The following is a 15,870-nucleotide window of genomic DNA, read 5'->3' on the forward strand; positions in this document are numbered from 1 at the left end:
CCCAAAAACGTCCCCAGAATACAAGGAATACTGCTCCCAAGCAGACTTGATGGTGACACAGATCTACGCTCTGTTGCCCACAGCTACAGTTTGTCGTGCTGGCATTTCCAGTGAATCCTAAGGGACAGGAAATGGGGCGGTAGCGGTGAGAAGTTATGGGAGATAGTTAGAGAAAGGGGGAGAGACGTGAGAGAGAGAGAGAGAGAGAGAGAGAGAGAGAGAGAGAGAGAGAGAGAGAGAGAGAGAGAGAGAGAGAGAGAGAGAGAGAGAGAGAGAGAGAGAGAGAGAGAGAGATAGCAAGAGAGAGGAGAAAGAAAGATAGAATGTTATGTACTATGATTGGAAGAGTCTCTTAGCCGGACAGGGAAGGCTAACCAGTGTGACGTGTATGTGACATGTATGTGACATTTGAGTGGAAAGTAACAGAGACCACCAACTCTTCACGCAAACTTAATTTTAAACCCAAGGGAGAACTGCGCTTCTTTCTGTCTACCTTGGGAGCGTGGGTGTCCTTGGTTTGACCACAGTACAACTTTAATCCAGCCAGCCAACCCCACAGCACTTACCTCTATGACCTAATGCACTGACTCATCCAAACAGTCACATTAATAAGAATGTGTCGAGCTAAATATTTGAGTTCTTTCCGTTACAAAAAATAGTTAGTCATAGCCACAGAGGTAGACCATGCCGTGTTGTTGTCTTAGGTCTCTCTTTATGTAGTGTTGTGTTGTCTCTCTTGTCGTGATGTGTGTTTTGTCCTATATTTGTATTTTATTTGTATTTTTAATCCCCGCAATAGGCCTGTTGCTTTGTGGTAGGCCATCATTGTGAATAAGATTTTATTCTGAACCCACTTGCCTAGTTAAATTAAGGTTAAATAAAGTACAAATTAAAAATAAATAGGAAAAATATAAGAATAAGGTACGACAGAGAACTAGCAGGAAAACATTGATTAAAATGAAATAGAAACAGAGTGGAAGGATGATGAGTTTGCTCAACACTCTGTAGTATTAAGGATTAGCCCCTGTAAGGAGGGTATATTGTTCAATCAAACATGTTAACAAACATGTTAACCCGTTAAAGAGTTATGATTGCAGTTTTGGATTCAAATGACACAAATGACACAATCAAACACACTTTCTCATTGCCTTTGAATAATAGTATTTTCCACTTAGTTTTGATCGCATAGGGCCTTCAATCTTGTTTCACTGTAAGCAGTGTCCAACAGTGTTGAGGAGGACTGCTTCAGCAGCTGGTTGTTTTAGGACATTTTGCGGTTATGATCTCAGGAGTGTAAACATCTCCTGCTCTCCTACACACACTCAGTGCTCCCTCCCTGGAGACTCCTATTACTCACTTTGTCTGGGAAAGGAGCCCTATAATTAACAGAGCTCTAAATAGTGTCCTTACCGTATTAACATCATTAATGAAAGTCCCTGTTATGTACTGTGACTAAACAGTGGGGAACTTGGCCTTCCCCTCTGCTAACAAGCCACAGCTGCCCCGCCGTACTGCCTACACTGCTAGTCATGCATTCATTCATTTCTCACACCTACACACCATGCGGCCAAGGATTTCCTGGAAATAGCCATTATCGTACTTGTGTGGAAATTTGACATTACTGTGGATTTACCCTGGATGCCAAAGCAACATTACCATACACAGTGTTAGGATATATCATTTGCCTGGAATTAGCCACCAAACCATTGCATATATGGCAGATGTATTATGTACAAGTACAATAACTGTTATAACTGTAAGTTTGGTTGTCTTCATATTTCAGGCAATGGCTGCGGGCACACTGTGATGGCCACAGAGAGTGGCACCCTGGCCTCTCAGAACTACCCGTGGACCTACCCTGTTGATTCCTGGTGTAAGTGGAGACTGCGAGTTCCGAAGGGACGTACACTGCACCTCCTCTTTGGGGACTTTGACGTGGAAAGGAGTCCGGGCTGCAGGAATGGCTCCCTCACCATCACACCCAACAACGGAGCTCCCAGCCTGGGTAAGACTCTCCAGTGCACACAGGGCCGCAGATCTGGCTGGCTATGTGCTTGTCTCTACTTTTACAAGGGATTTACTGTACATGCTATTGACAAACTATTTTATAGTGACATTTTGAATTCTCACTCAAGTTCTGAATGACTGAATTAATGCTTGTCATTAAGACAAATCCACCCACTTCTGATGGACCACTTGATCTGTCTCTTCTGTTAAAACCTTTTAAGGAGGCTGCAAATTTTTTCAGCTTTTTGTTAAAAATCGCGCAAAATTTCAACGTCATGCTGCTCATGCCAGTAATATAGTATATGCATATGATTAGTATGTGTGGATATAAAACACTCTGAAGTCTCTAAAACTGGTTAAATAATGTCTGTGACTATAACAGAACGTGTGTAGGAGGCAAAATCCCAAGGAAAACTGTTCACAAAAACCACAAAAAAAATATCCCTCCGCCAGTCTCTATGGCAAGGGAAAATAGATAGCGTCCAGTTTACAAATGCCTACAGTTTCCACATGATATCGCCAGTACTGGCAATTGGCCTGAAGTTTATCCTTGGTTAGATGAGGAATAGGTACTTCCTGTCTTCGGGTACACCAGAGGAAGTTATGAAAGGGAGAAAATGGACCATGATTTCAAGACTTGCTGCTATCGAATACAGATCGCCCCGTGATCAATTTGATCGATTATTAACGTTTACTAATACCTAAAGTTCGATTACAAAAGTAGTTTGAAGTGTTTTGTCAAAGTTTATAGGCAACTTTTTTAATTTAAAAAAATGGCGCGTTTTTGAAAGCAGTTTTTTCCTGATCAGATGGGCTTCATAAATGGACATTTTGGGTATACATGGACGGATTTAATCGAAAAAAAAATCCCCAATTGTGATGTTTATGGGACATATAGGAGTGCCAACAAAGAAGCTCGTCAAAGGTAATGAATGTTTTATATTTTATTTCTGCGTTTTGTGTAGCGCCGGCTACACTAATTATTCTGTTTACGTCCCCTTTGGGTATTTCGGGCGTTGCATGCTATCAGATAATAGCTTCTCATGCTTTCGCAGAAAAGCATTTTAAAAATCTGACATGTTGGCTAGATTCACAACGAGTGTAGCTTTAATTGAGTACCCTGCATGTGTGTTTTAATGAAAGTTTGAGTTGTATCGAGTACTATTAGTTGTCACTCTGAAATTTCCGCTGATTTCCGCTGATGTTGATCCCTGTACAGGGCTGCAGCCCTAAGAGGTAAGTAGTTAATTCAAAACCTATCTTTGCTACTTGTAAAAGCCATGCAGTGTAGACTGCAGAGAGCACATAAACACAATGTCACTGCCAATGCATCTCTGCCGATTCTACACCACTACGGTGCATCCAGCCATACCTTGTGGGCACAAGGGTATGATGCCATTCCTAGATATTAGATGACAATTCCAGAGGCTGTAACTATTCAGTTACCCTTCTTATTATATTGTTTTTATTAGCGGATTCCACAGGGGCAACCTCATGCTGTTCTGGAGCTCACTTCATGTCATCTGTTCACACAAGCATGGATGGTCTGCAGTACTACACAAACATGACTAGGAGACCACACACTAGCATAGTGTGTAAAGCCAGACTGCCCTGCCTCTAGGCCTCCAACTTGGTCATGTTTGTGCTGATGTTTGTGTGTGTGTGTGTGTGTGTGTGTGTGTGTGTGTGTGTGTGTGTGTGTGTGTGTGTGTGTGTGTGTGTGTGTGTGTGTGTGTGTGTGTGTGTGTGTGTGCGTGCGTGCGTGCGTGCGTGCGTGCGTGCGTGCGTGCGTGCGTGCGTGTGTGTGGCATATGGGTTCTTACATGCATGCCTGTCTGTCTGTCATCCACAGGCCCCCTGTGTGGACAGCTTAAAGACTCAGAGAAAAATGTGACTGTAAACAGCAATGAGGTGACAATAGTATTCTACTCTGGCCCCCATCACTCAGGCCGAGGGTTCCTGTTCTCCTACACCACAGACCAACACTCAGGTATGGCCCAATTCATCACACACTGCTCACACATTTACTTTCTATAGCTACCTTTGTATATACAACTGTGATACATATGGAAATGCTTAATCTAATTTAATTAATTCATCATACAATCACATTACACACATTACACACATGTTGATGATAATATATTATTTTCCCACATGTGCACAGTAGCTCTGCGGTGGAACTTTCTCAGTGAAAGCAATGACCCACACTGTAGTAAAAAAAAAAAATTGACAAAAGAAAAGTTGATTCAACATACAAGCTGCAATAGGATTGTGAGTTTGCTCAACATTGCTCAGCATACTCAACATTTGGGTATATAGCTGAACCAACATACAGTGTTGCCTTCCAAGGGTTAACATGAATTTGTAATTTTACTCAACAAGCTTTTTCAAATTCACTCACTTTGAGCAGAGTTTGTTGAGTGAACAAATGTGAACACCTTAGCTCAAATTCTTGTCCATTTGAAGGCCACTCAACTCAGAAAAACGCTGATTAAGCAAAGTTGTATTTTTTTTTTTACAGTGGCCCTACCTCATTGATGTAAACAACAGTGCTGAAGAGCACCCACTGTGATCATAATTGTTGTTTTTCTGCTCGTCACCTACATCACTGGTAACCCCCAAAGTGCTGCTAAGCAAGTTGAAAGGCACAAACAGCCATTACTGAGGTGTCAAAGAGACTGGAAACATGCTGTAATTTCATACCCAGTTGCATTCAAGTCCAGCATTAGAGTTGATGGAGTCACAGGCATGAAGTCAGTTTAATGTATGCACACATGTTTACACCAATGGAATTTGTACGCCAATGTTCATATGTGTGTTGGAGTGATGGAAACAGGAGACAAAGGGCTATGAGACAGGGGTTTAATTCTAGATACATGGAAAGTTAGATGTATACAGAGGGTGCGGGGCAACAGCAGGCCAACAGCAGAAGGGATAAGGACCTTAGAGACGGGGAAAGGGCCGATAAAACGAGGGGAAGGTTTGCGGGACTCCACCCAGAGGGGCAGATCCCGAGTAGAAAGCCATACCCTCTGCCCAAGACGGTAGCGGGGAGCAGGGGTCCGGTGGTCTTGACCATGGCGACGGGAAGTCCATGGATTACGGAAGACGTGCTGAAGGTCTGAGAACGCCCAGTCAGCTGCTGGAGACCATGAGAATGGAAACTTGGGAGAGGTGAGTGCAAGGGTGCTGTAACCCCAGATGAAACGACGGTAGAAATTAGCAAACCCCAGGAAATGTTGCAGCTGCACTCTGGATGTGGGTTGAGGCCAATCCACCACCCCTCTCACCTTGTCAGGGTCCATCTGAATATTCTCTGCAGCGATGACGTATCCTCGGAAGGATATGGTGGAGCAATGGAACTCACATTTCTCCGCCTTCACGAAAAGCTGGTTCTCCAGGAGACGCTGGATGACCTGTCGGACATTGAGGACATGCTCTTGAGCTGACCGGGAATAAATTAGGATATCCTCGAGGTAGACAAACACAAATCGGTTCAACATGTCACGGAGCACATCATTGACAAGGGCCTGGAACACTGTGGGAGCGTTGGTCAGTCCGAATGTTATGACCAGGTACTAGTAGTGCCCACCAGTCTTGTTAAAGGCTGTCTTCCTCTCGTCTCCTTCCCGTAACCAAACCTAATGGTAGGCGTTTGGAAGGTCCAACTTGGAGAAGATGACTGCTCCCTGGAAAGTCTCGAAAGCTGAGGAGATGAGTGGTAGCGGGTAACAGTTTTTAACCATAATGTCATTAAGGCCCCGGTAGTCGATACACGGTATTGTCCTTCTTCTCCACAAAGAAGAACTCTGCGCTGGGGGGGAGACAGAGGGACACATAATCCCTGCTGCGAAAGAGTCCTCATTGTACCCCTCCATCGCGTTGGTCTCCGGACACGGCAGGGGTGACTGTCAATAGAGTGCCCAATCCTGCACTCTAACGTCCATCGTGATGGAAAGGGGTTGAGTGGAGATACCCAGCTCTGACACAAGGGTAGTGTCCATAAAGGTCTCGTCAGCCCCAGAGTCAATGAGCACCCGGATGAATTTGGACTGGTCTCACCACAACAAGGTAGCATAAGGGGTTACGAGTGTACTCGTACCTACTGATGAGCCTGGTCTTTTAATGGGCAGCTAAATAAGAAGTGTCCCCTAGCTCCACAATACAGACAGCTCTTGGTGTTCAGTCTATGTAAGCACTCAGCAGGAGACAATCTAGCCCTGCCCAGTTGCATGGGCTCCGGAGGAGCCTAGTCGAGAGCCCTCGGTGATGTCCGAGGGAACTCGGGTGACACCGGATTCTCTTGGAAATGTAGACTTCAGGGATTTCCGCGATTCCTTGGAGGCGAGTTGGGAATTTGAGGACGAGCAAGGGCGACAGGGAACAGACCCACTCTCCCTTCTACGTTCCGGATGGTCTAGGCTATGAGTGAGTCGAGATCCATGGGCAGCTCCCTGGCTGCAAGCTCATCTTTAATCACCTCTGAAAATCTGTGAAGAAACATTGGATTTGGGACAAATCATTCACTAAACCCTAAACCTCAACTTTTCTAATGAATAATGTGCAAATTGAGCAAGTCGACTGTCATGGTCAAAACATATTGATACAACAGCAGCTAAAATGGGGAGAAGTCTATCTATAATAAAGTGCTGCTGTTCCTTCTTAATAGCACTATTAACATGGCAGGTCCTACAGGCCCTAGTTTTGTCGCACATGGACAAATTGCAATTAGCTCAGAACAAGGCAGCATGTCTGGCCCTTGAATGTACGAGAGCTAACAGTAATAATATGCATGTTAATCTCTCCTGGCTCAAAGTGGAGGAGAGATTCACTTCATCACTACTAGTATTTGTGAGTCTTTTTTGAATGCACCAAGCTGTCTGTTTGAACTACTGGCACACAGCTCGGACACCCATGCATACCCCACAAGGCATGCCACCAGAGGTCTCTTCACAGTCCAGAACAGACTATGGGAGGCGTACAGTACTACATAGAGCCATGACTACATGGAACTCTATTCCACATCAAATAACTCATGCAAGCAGTAAAATTTGATTTTTTTTAAAAACAAATAAAAATACAACTTATGGAATAGCGAGGACTGTGAAGTGACACAAACACAGACACAGACACATGCATACAGAGACATGATACCATACAACTATACACACATGTACACATGGATTTTGTGTTGTAGATATATGGTAGTAGAGTAGTGGCCTGAGGGCAGAGACTTAATGTGTTGTTAAATCTGTTGTGAATGTATTGTAATGTTTTTAAAATTCTAGAACTAGCTTAATTTTGCAGGACCCCAGGAAGTGTCGCTGCTGTATTGTATTGTTAACAAATTACAAGAAAATCATATCAAATGTGAACTGAATATTGCATTTTGAAAAGCAGATACAATACTTAGATTGAATGTGTCCAAACTAAATTAGTGATTTGGTGCAGTAAACAAGCGACTTTGTGAATGTGTCTGTTGTACTCAGTCAATTGAAAATGTGCTTAGAGTTTTGAAACATGAGCCTTTTTGATTATCTGTTTTGAATTTTGTGCTTCAAATTGTAAAAATGTACCACATACTTGTGAAAATCATTCCCAAAGGAAGGAGATGTTTTGACTTGACATTGTTGTCTCATTGATAGTAGAATTAGTGTCACGGATCCCTCTGGAACTTTCATTGCGCACACCTGGCTCCTATTCTCACTGATTGTATTTGTATATATGTGCTCTTTGTTCACCATGGTGCTGTCAATTATTGTTACTATGTCTGTTAGTGCGTGTGAGTACCTGTGCTGTGTGTTTTGGGCTTTCGCGCCATTGTGGATTGCGCAGATGATTGCGGGTCTCATCCCGTATGATAATCATTGTGTGCTAGTGTTATTTATTCAAGGTACTCCTCGCTCTTTTTAGGGGGTTTCAGCCCTGTGTTTTTGTGACGTGTTTGTTTGGTCTTCGTCACCGTGCCTTTACACGGCACGCCGTAATTTGGGGCTTAATTTTAAAAATGATTACGCATTCCTGCGCCTGTCTCCCGACTCATTTATACCAGTGTGACAATTAGCGATGTGTGCATTGATCTTTTTTGGGGTTATAAAATTACCTTTTACCCAATTTACAGGCACAAATAGTGTGCGTTTAAAGATTTTTGTTTCTCCAATTCGTGCTAAAGTGGTTTGTATATCCCTGTTTCCTGTTATTTACTCAGCTATGTCTGGAGCCAGTGCCCCAAATTGCACTCTGTCACGTTAACACACGAGGCATTCTCTCTGCTTTGTGAGTTAAGTCACAAATGACAAAATACTTAGTCACATCTACAGTAACAATCACAAGTCCCCTGTAAGTGCATGTGTGTGTATAGTGTATGTGCGTCTGTATATGTGCATGTATGTGTGTGCCTGTCTGTTTGTGTTACTCACCCGTCTATTGCGAAGTTCCTTAGAATTATCCTGAGAGTGGACAGATGTTTTTTGTTTTGTTTGTTTACAAACCCATATTCTATTTGATTTCAATACCAGGTCTCATTTCGTGTCGACAGAGAGGAACACATTTTATCTCTCAGCAGTTTAGGTAAGTGGACAACTCTGGCTATTTCAGTAGTCACTTCTCAGTGTTGTTTTTGCTGTGAACTACATTTTGTCTTTACAGGCTCGTTGAGGAATTTTTAACATATGGCTATAGAGAAACTGTGTTTGAAATGGTGGACCTCTGTGACACGTGACTCCTCTTCTCCAGTGTGTACTGTCCTGCTGGGTGTAAGGACGTGACGGGGGACATATGTGGTCACTCTGAGCAGGGTTACAGAGATGTGAGTATACTGCCTCAGCTCCAGTTTCACTTCCTCATCAACTCAGCCTTGTGATAATGACATCGGTTGTACTGGGCCACACGAGGAAGGCTAAACAGTGGAGAGCTGCAATAGTTTATTGAAACTATTTGTTCTCTTTCTCTTATTCTCTCTCTAAATCTCTCTCACAAACACACACACACACATTCCCCCACCCCACTCAGACGTCAGTCTTGTGCAAAGCTGCGATCCATGCCGGGGTGGTGTCAGACAACCTAGGAGGACGGATCACTGTGACCCGTGGGAGGAGCCTCACGCTTTATGAGTCCAGCTTTGCCAACGGCATTCTGTCCAAGATGTATGTTTCTATCCACATCATATTGGTTTGGGAGAAAGGGATGCGTATTCATTATTCATGATGACACACTGTTAATGTTTGCTGTATTCAGAATGGTAATGTTTCATGTAATGTAATCTAATCAGCATTCCAGGACCTCTGTAGGTGTTATTGGGTAGCTGAAATGTGGGCCACTTACTGTATATGGATCCGCTCTTGCTTGTGGTATGCAGGGATGCCATTCATGAACATTGTTGTTTTTGACAGGGGATCACTGTCTGAAAAGAAGCTGGTCTTCACCAAAGGTAAGCGGAGCCATGAGATATAATGCCAGACTAAATTAGCTGTTCAAGTCATTATTGCAAGTTATCTTCCTCTGCAGGGCCGGTTCCAGTTATAAGCGACATAAGCGGTCGCTTAGGGCCACCAGGTGCAATTTTGAAATGTGGTTGTGCATCTGCAGTTTTTATTTAGTTTATCAGTCAGTCACTCAATTAGCCATGTCAACTAACAATTTTTGCATTTGGCAGTAAGTCTAGCCAGCTAACTAAACTTGTAGTAATCATGTCCGAAATCCGACCGGACATGCACCATTGATTTTGTTAGTCATTCTCACTCAGATATCATATTTAACATGGAATAAGTCCTAAAAAGAATTGGAGGAAATGTGCTTTAAAACTGCAACATTTTTTCTCCCTCCCTTAGTAAAATGTGTAGAATTGCAGGAAATGAACTTTAAAACATACATTTTTCTCTACACTGTCAAAAGGGATGCTAGTAAAATGTTTTTCCGCAAGATGCTTAGGGCCCCGAAAAAGCTAGAGCTGGCCCTGTTCCTCTGTCACTTCAACTCTCTTCTTGCCTCTCCTCTCCAACAGAGTGTAATGATGAACTGACTGTGTCTGGTTTCAATGCATCTTCCATCTGGAGAGAAGTGAACAGACTGGGGCAGCTTGTATTATGGTCCCCTAAGAACATGGATGCAGAGGGACAGTTACTACCCTGGGCATCGGATGGTAGTGACCGGGAGCCCTGGCTGGAGCTAGAGCTTACAGACAAGAGCAGTGTCACAGGTCAGTGAAAGTTTATGAGGTGATGTTCTTCTCCCCTCATGGCCAAAATAGGAGTCTAATTTACTACATCCACTATAATTAGCATTGAGTTGTTATTAAAATTCAAATATGAAGATAGAAACCACTGTCTTTTCATTGAACTCAAAATACTATTTTGCTGATTTCAAAACTCTATTCATTGGATGAAAAAAAAATTCAAGTTCCAGCTGTGATGTTGATAGGCTAACTTCTAGTTAGATTTGCCAAACAATCCGTGTGTAGCCTATTATGAATGTGGACTGGAGTGTTGAAAAAGACACGCTGTGTTTTCCCAGGAATAATAACAAGGGGATCGGCTGACTTCTACATCGAATCTTACGTTCTCCTTTTTAGCAAAGACCGCCACAACTGGAAAGTCTACAAAGCTGCTCTCAGCAGAGAGAAAAAGGTACGCTGCCTACAATGTTTTCATCGACATTTACTGATCAATTTCCTATCTGTGCTAAGTTTTCCTAGCTGCGCTGAGCAAACAGACATATTAGTCAACACTCCAGGAGGCCGTAGAACAGGGAAGTGCTGTTAGCCATCTAAGAGAACTAGCTTCGTTAATGTCACTCTTCTTGGCCTGTAGGTGTTTGAAGCCCACTCTGATGGTCATCTGAGGGTTCTCAATAGCCTGTTTCCTCCGGTGGTAGTCCGGTACCTCCGGCTGCAGCCCCAGAACTGGCAAGGTAGGGCCTCGGCACACGTCCAGGTCCTGGGCTGCCCTCTCCCCAAGATCCACCCCAGGCCTCGCTCCGCTGGGGGTAAGGCTCAACCATACCTTCCAGATAAAAAACAGTCTAGAAGATGTGAATACTACATGCTCTTAGCAGCTGTGCCACTACAATAAACTCTCCATTATATTGTATGGTAAATTGCAATTATGGCATCAGCAAGAGCGAATGTAGCTTGTATGCTGGATGCCATTCATATCATATCCTCCAACTCTCTCTATAGGATCTCCATCCTTAAAAGTTGATGTTAGCACAACACCTCATCTCAATCCAGTCCCCACAGAGGGCCCTGTTATCATAAAGGACTCAAGCCTGAGTATGTACCTAATGTGTTCAAACCCCTAAAAGTCTAATCCTTTTGGGGACCATTTTGCTATTTGAGTTTGAATTTTAGGAGATTAGGTATAAAAAATATAAATGTGATTATTATTTGATTAAACATTTAATTTGGCTCTCGTGCTTTTAGCCCATAAAAACACATTGAATAACGTATTCATACATGGCAAAACAGAGGCAATTCAAGGCAATTGACAGATCAGTAGTACCGACGAGTCTCGTGAAGCTTGTGGGGGTCGTAGAGCAAAATGGAGAACACCATCGTGTTCGTGTAAGTCATCTTTCCACATATTAGTTTGTAGCCCAAACAGACATTATCATGACAAGAACGATTTTTGGGATGTGTCCTGGTCTGACAAACAATGCTGTAGTTCTGCCAACTTCCATCGCAGATGCGGAATGCCGACATCTAGCCTAAACAGATGGATTTTGATAGGGATTTTTGTATTGTGGCAATTAGATTTACACACGGATGCAGGCATTGACTAAGTACTTTATGTTTTTCAATTTGAACTGCAGCAGTTTCTGAGGAATTTAATTTGTACTTGATTGATCGGAATAAGCCTTGGGGCCACCATGCCTTTTATAACAGCTGTAAAAATGGTTGTACGACAGTATCGATTTTGATGTTAGATTGCTTATTTGCTTGACACTGGACTTCCTTCACATTGTTATAAAGCACATAGCTAAATGATAGTTTAAAGCTGGCCTTTCTTCAGCAGTGATTGTTTGTTGTGCTGACCCTTCAGCCTAGCATGCTAATGACTCCTCCTGTGCCCTGCAGGCTCCAATCAGCCAGTGATAGTTGCGGTGGGCGTGGTTCTCGGACTGATCCTGTGTGTCAGTTGTCTGTTGGCTGGAGTCTGGTGGAATAGAAGGTATTGTAACACTATACCATATGTAGTTAGCAGTCCAACACCCACTCACTGGCTATCCTCCCAATGCTTGATATTCGAATCAGTTTCAATCGGATCAAGTGTTAACCGGCAATAGCTCAATAGCTGTCGGAGGTGTAACTGCGTTAGAGCTGTCAAAGTGGTGAGCGGCTGCTAGTGTGATCATTGTTACGAAGCCACACCCATCCGACTTGTGTTAAATTCACCTCAGACACCGCTGCCATCTCCGCTAGCGCGGATCTGAGAATCTAGTCCTTAGCTGCCAACAAACGCCCAGATAACACAAGTGTCCACATACTTTCCAGTGTTATTCTGATGTTATGATAAATCATTATGGTGTAGTTCGATTTAATTTGATTTGTTGTCTTGTTGTCTTTTTTAGGAAAAAAGCTGCACACATGAAAAAGTATTCCTTACCCAAAGGTATTCTTGCGCATTGCTCACTGTTGTTTTACCCTTACTACTCTTCCAGGACCTCTCTGAAAGTGTTTTTGTCTGTCCAGCAGCCTCTCAGAGTTTCCAGGAGAAGAGCCTCCCCTGCTCTGACTCTGAGCTTATCTCCTACCCTCTAGAGCGGAGTGTCCATGATGCTTTACCCAACCCTCCTCTCAATGGTAAGAATGTACAAACAACCCAGCCTTTTCAAATGAGCATGCCAGTGAGGCTGGGTATATCCCTTAAGCTTTTCTTCATGATATGTATTACTCTGACCTTTCCTCTTATCAGCTGCATGCCTGAACCTGAATTAGTTCTAGAATTGTTCTAGAATTGTTCTATCTATCTATTTTATCTCTCTGGCAGACAGACATTCTTCCTTTAAATGCCTTTGAGTAAAAAATAGAATAAATCCTTGGTTCTCTATAGAACTTTCTGATCTTGCTATGATGATAAATCCGGGGGCCAAGGCTAGAAAAACTGACTGTAGCTGATAGGTATAGTTTCAAGGCAATTCCTCAATCAAGAAAGCGAAATCTAGATAATTTCTAAGTTTTATCTCAGACCTTGTTGGTGATTTGTAAACATTTTGGAAAACAGTTCATGGACTGAAGCGTGGAAATTCCTCTCTTTCTCTGCCGAAGCAAGTTGTGTCAGACTCTGGCATCATTACTGAGAAAAATGAGACAAGTGATGCTTTCAATCGGCATTTTATCTCGGCAGGCTTTTTATTTGAACAAAATGGTGGTTTAATTGATCCTGGTCAACCAGTTGACTGCCTAACCTTCTCCCAGCCTCTAGTTGGATCAATGGATGTTCCGTCAACTTCTAGTGAATCTTCAATCTGCCTTTACTGTCCTGCTGAAAGCCTTTGTTGAACTGAAATTGGAACTTAATTAATGCCGGTAAAACCAAGTATATGTTATTTTCCAAATCAAGTAAAAATGTATCTGATGCATAAGTACTTTGGATGGTGCCCTCGTTGCTGGTATCCTCATTTATAAATATCTGGATTGACGAAAAGCTGTCCTTCAAAAAGGATGTTGATGAATTAGTTAAGAAATTAAGAATTCAAATAGGTTTCTTCTATAGGAGCAGGTCCTTTCGTTAAATACAGTTGAAGTCAGAAGTTTACATACACCTTAGCCAACTACATTTAAATTCAGTTATTCACAATTCCTGACATTTAATCCTAGTTAAAAATACCCTGTTTTAGGGGAGTTAAGGATCACCACTTTATTTTAAGAATCTGAAATGTCAGAATAATAGTAGAGTGATTCATTTCAGTTTTAATTCCTTTCAGCACATTCCCAGTGGGTCAGAAGTGTACATGCACTCAATTAGTATTTGGTAGCATTGCCTTTAAATTGTTTAACTTGGGTCAAATGTTTCGGGTAGCCTTCCACAAGCTTCCCACATAAAGTTGGGTGAATTTTGGCCCATTCCTCCTGACAGAGCTGGTGTAACTGAGTCAGGTTTGTGGGCCTCCTTGCTCGCACAAGCTTTTTCAGTTCTGCCCACAAATATTCTATAGGGTTGAGGTCAGGACTTTGTGATGGCCACTCCAATACTTTGACTTTGTTGTCCTTAAGCCATTTTGTCACGACTTTGGAAGTATGCTTGGGGTCATTGTCCATTTGGAAGACCCATTTGCGACCAAGCTTTAACTTCCTGACTGATGTCTTGAGATGTTGCTTCAATATATTCACATAATTTTCCTCGCTCATGATGTCATCTATTTTGTGAAGTGCACCAGTCCCTCCTGCAGCAAAGCACCCCCACACATGATACTGCCATCCCCGTGCTTCACGTTTGGGATGGTGTTCTTCGGCTTGCAAGTCTCCCCCTTTTTCCTCGATTGTCATTATGGTCAAACAGTCCTTTTTTTGTTTCATCAGATCAGAGGACATTTCTCAAAAAAGTACAATCTTTGTCCCCATGTGCAGGTGCAAACCGAAGTCTGTCTTTTTTATGGTGGTTTTGGAGCAGTGGCTTCTTCCTTGCTGAGCGGCCTTTGAGGTTATGTTGATATAGGACTCGTTTTACTCTGGATATAGATACTTTTGTAACGGTTTCCCCCAGCATCTTCACAAGGTCCTTTGCTGTTGTTCTGGGATTGATTTGCACTTTTCGCACCAAAGTACGTTCATCTCTAGTGGTGAGCGGTATGACTGCTGCATGGTCCCATGGTGTTTAGACTTGCGTACTATTGTTTGTACAGATAAACGTGGTACCTTCAGGCATTTGAAAATAGTTCCCAAGGATGAACCAGGCTTGTGGAGGTCCACAATTTTTTTCTGAGGTCTTGGCTGATTTCTTTTGATTTTCCATTATGTCAAGCAAAGAGGCACTGAGTTTGAAGGTAGGCCTTGAAATACATCCACAGGTACACCTCCAATTTTCTGGAATTGTCCAAGCTGTTTAAAGGCCCACTTAACTTAGTGTATGTAAACTTCTGACCCACTGGAATTGTGATACAGTGAGCTATAAGTGAAATAATCTGTCTGTAAACAATTTTTGGAAAAATGACTTGTGTCATGCACAAAGTAGATGTCCTAATCGACTTGCCAAAACTATAGGTTGTTAAAAAGAAATTTGTGGAGTGGTTGAAAAATTTGTTTTAATGACTCCAACCTAAGTGTATGTAAACTTCCGACTTCAACTGTAGCAGAAAACAAATAATTCAGTCAACATTCATTCCGGTTATTGACTATGGCAGTTGCCATTGTATTGAAGCCTTTGGATGCAGTTTATCATAGCACATTGTGATTTATTCCGGGCAATAGGTTCAGTACACAAAATCTTGTATCACAATCTTTTTCTCTATTATGTCCCTCTTAAATAAATTTCCGCCATACCTTAACCCGTTATAGACCCGTTATAGACCTTCAGATCTATAAGTTACCAGACCCAGACTCGGATGGCCAACCCTGGAGATTCCTTCATTCTCCACCGAGTTAGATATATCTGCTTTAAGTTTTGCGTGTGGAATGATATTCAAAAGTCCTTATATTTTAGAGGGCCTTTTTACTGAAGAATGTTTTTGATGCATGTGATTGTGTTTTGGTTTTCGTGTTTTGTGTTTGCTTTTAATGTATTGTGTAATTGATGTATAGTGTAATGGTTGTTTATTGATGTGTTCGTTCAAGGCTCATCTGCGAAAGTGACAGTGGTCCCAGCATGACTCCCTGCTTAAATAAAGGTTAAATCAAATATAAAATAGAAAGAAGACATGCAGCTG

General features: G+C 42.5%; 1 protein-coding gene across 3 annotated transcripts in view; it reads left to right on the forward strand.

The window, feature by feature from the left end:
• The window catches only part of si:dkey-34d22.1 (discoidin, CUB and LCCL domain-containing protein 1), a 29,316-nt gene that overhangs the window by 7,201 nt on the left and 6,245 nt on the right, over positions 1-15,870 (forward strand). Inside the window, exons 2-14 of one of the 3 annotated variants that reach the window (XM_035750476.2) lie at positions 1,784-2,005; positions 3,860-3,997; positions 8,529-8,580; positions 8,746-8,818; positions 9,022-9,155; positions 9,402-9,439; positions 10,013-10,207; positions 10,522-10,634; positions 10,818-10,992; positions 11,186-11,278; positions 12,083-12,176; positions 12,577-12,617; positions 12,698-12,808. In XM_035750476.2, coding sequence (XP_035606369.1) covers positions 1,784-2,005; positions 3,860-3,997; positions 8,529-8,580; positions 8,746-8,818; positions 9,022-9,155; positions 9,402-9,439; positions 10,013-10,207; positions 10,522-10,634; positions 10,818-10,992; positions 11,186-11,278; positions 12,083-12,176; positions 12,577-12,617; positions 12,698-12,808 — 1,479 coding nt within the window. The remainder of the gene's footprint in view (positions 1-1,783; positions 2,006-3,859; positions 3,998-8,528; positions 8,581-8,745; positions 8,819-9,021; positions 9,156-9,401; positions 9,440-10,012; positions 10,208-10,521; positions 10,635-10,817; positions 10,993-11,185; positions 11,279-12,082; positions 12,177-12,576; positions 12,618-12,697; positions 12,809-15,870) is intronic. The other 2 variants (XM_035750477.2, XM_035750478.2) reach the window with 2 other exon arrangements.

The sequence above is a fragment of the Oncorhynchus keta genome, chromosome 34, assembly GCF_023373465.1.
Source record: "Oncorhynchus keta strain PuntledgeMale-10-30-2019 chromosome 34, Oket_V2, whole genome shotgun sequence".
NCBI lineage: Eukaryota > Metazoa > Chordata > Actinopteri > Salmoniformes > Salmonidae > Oncorhynchus > Oncorhynchus keta.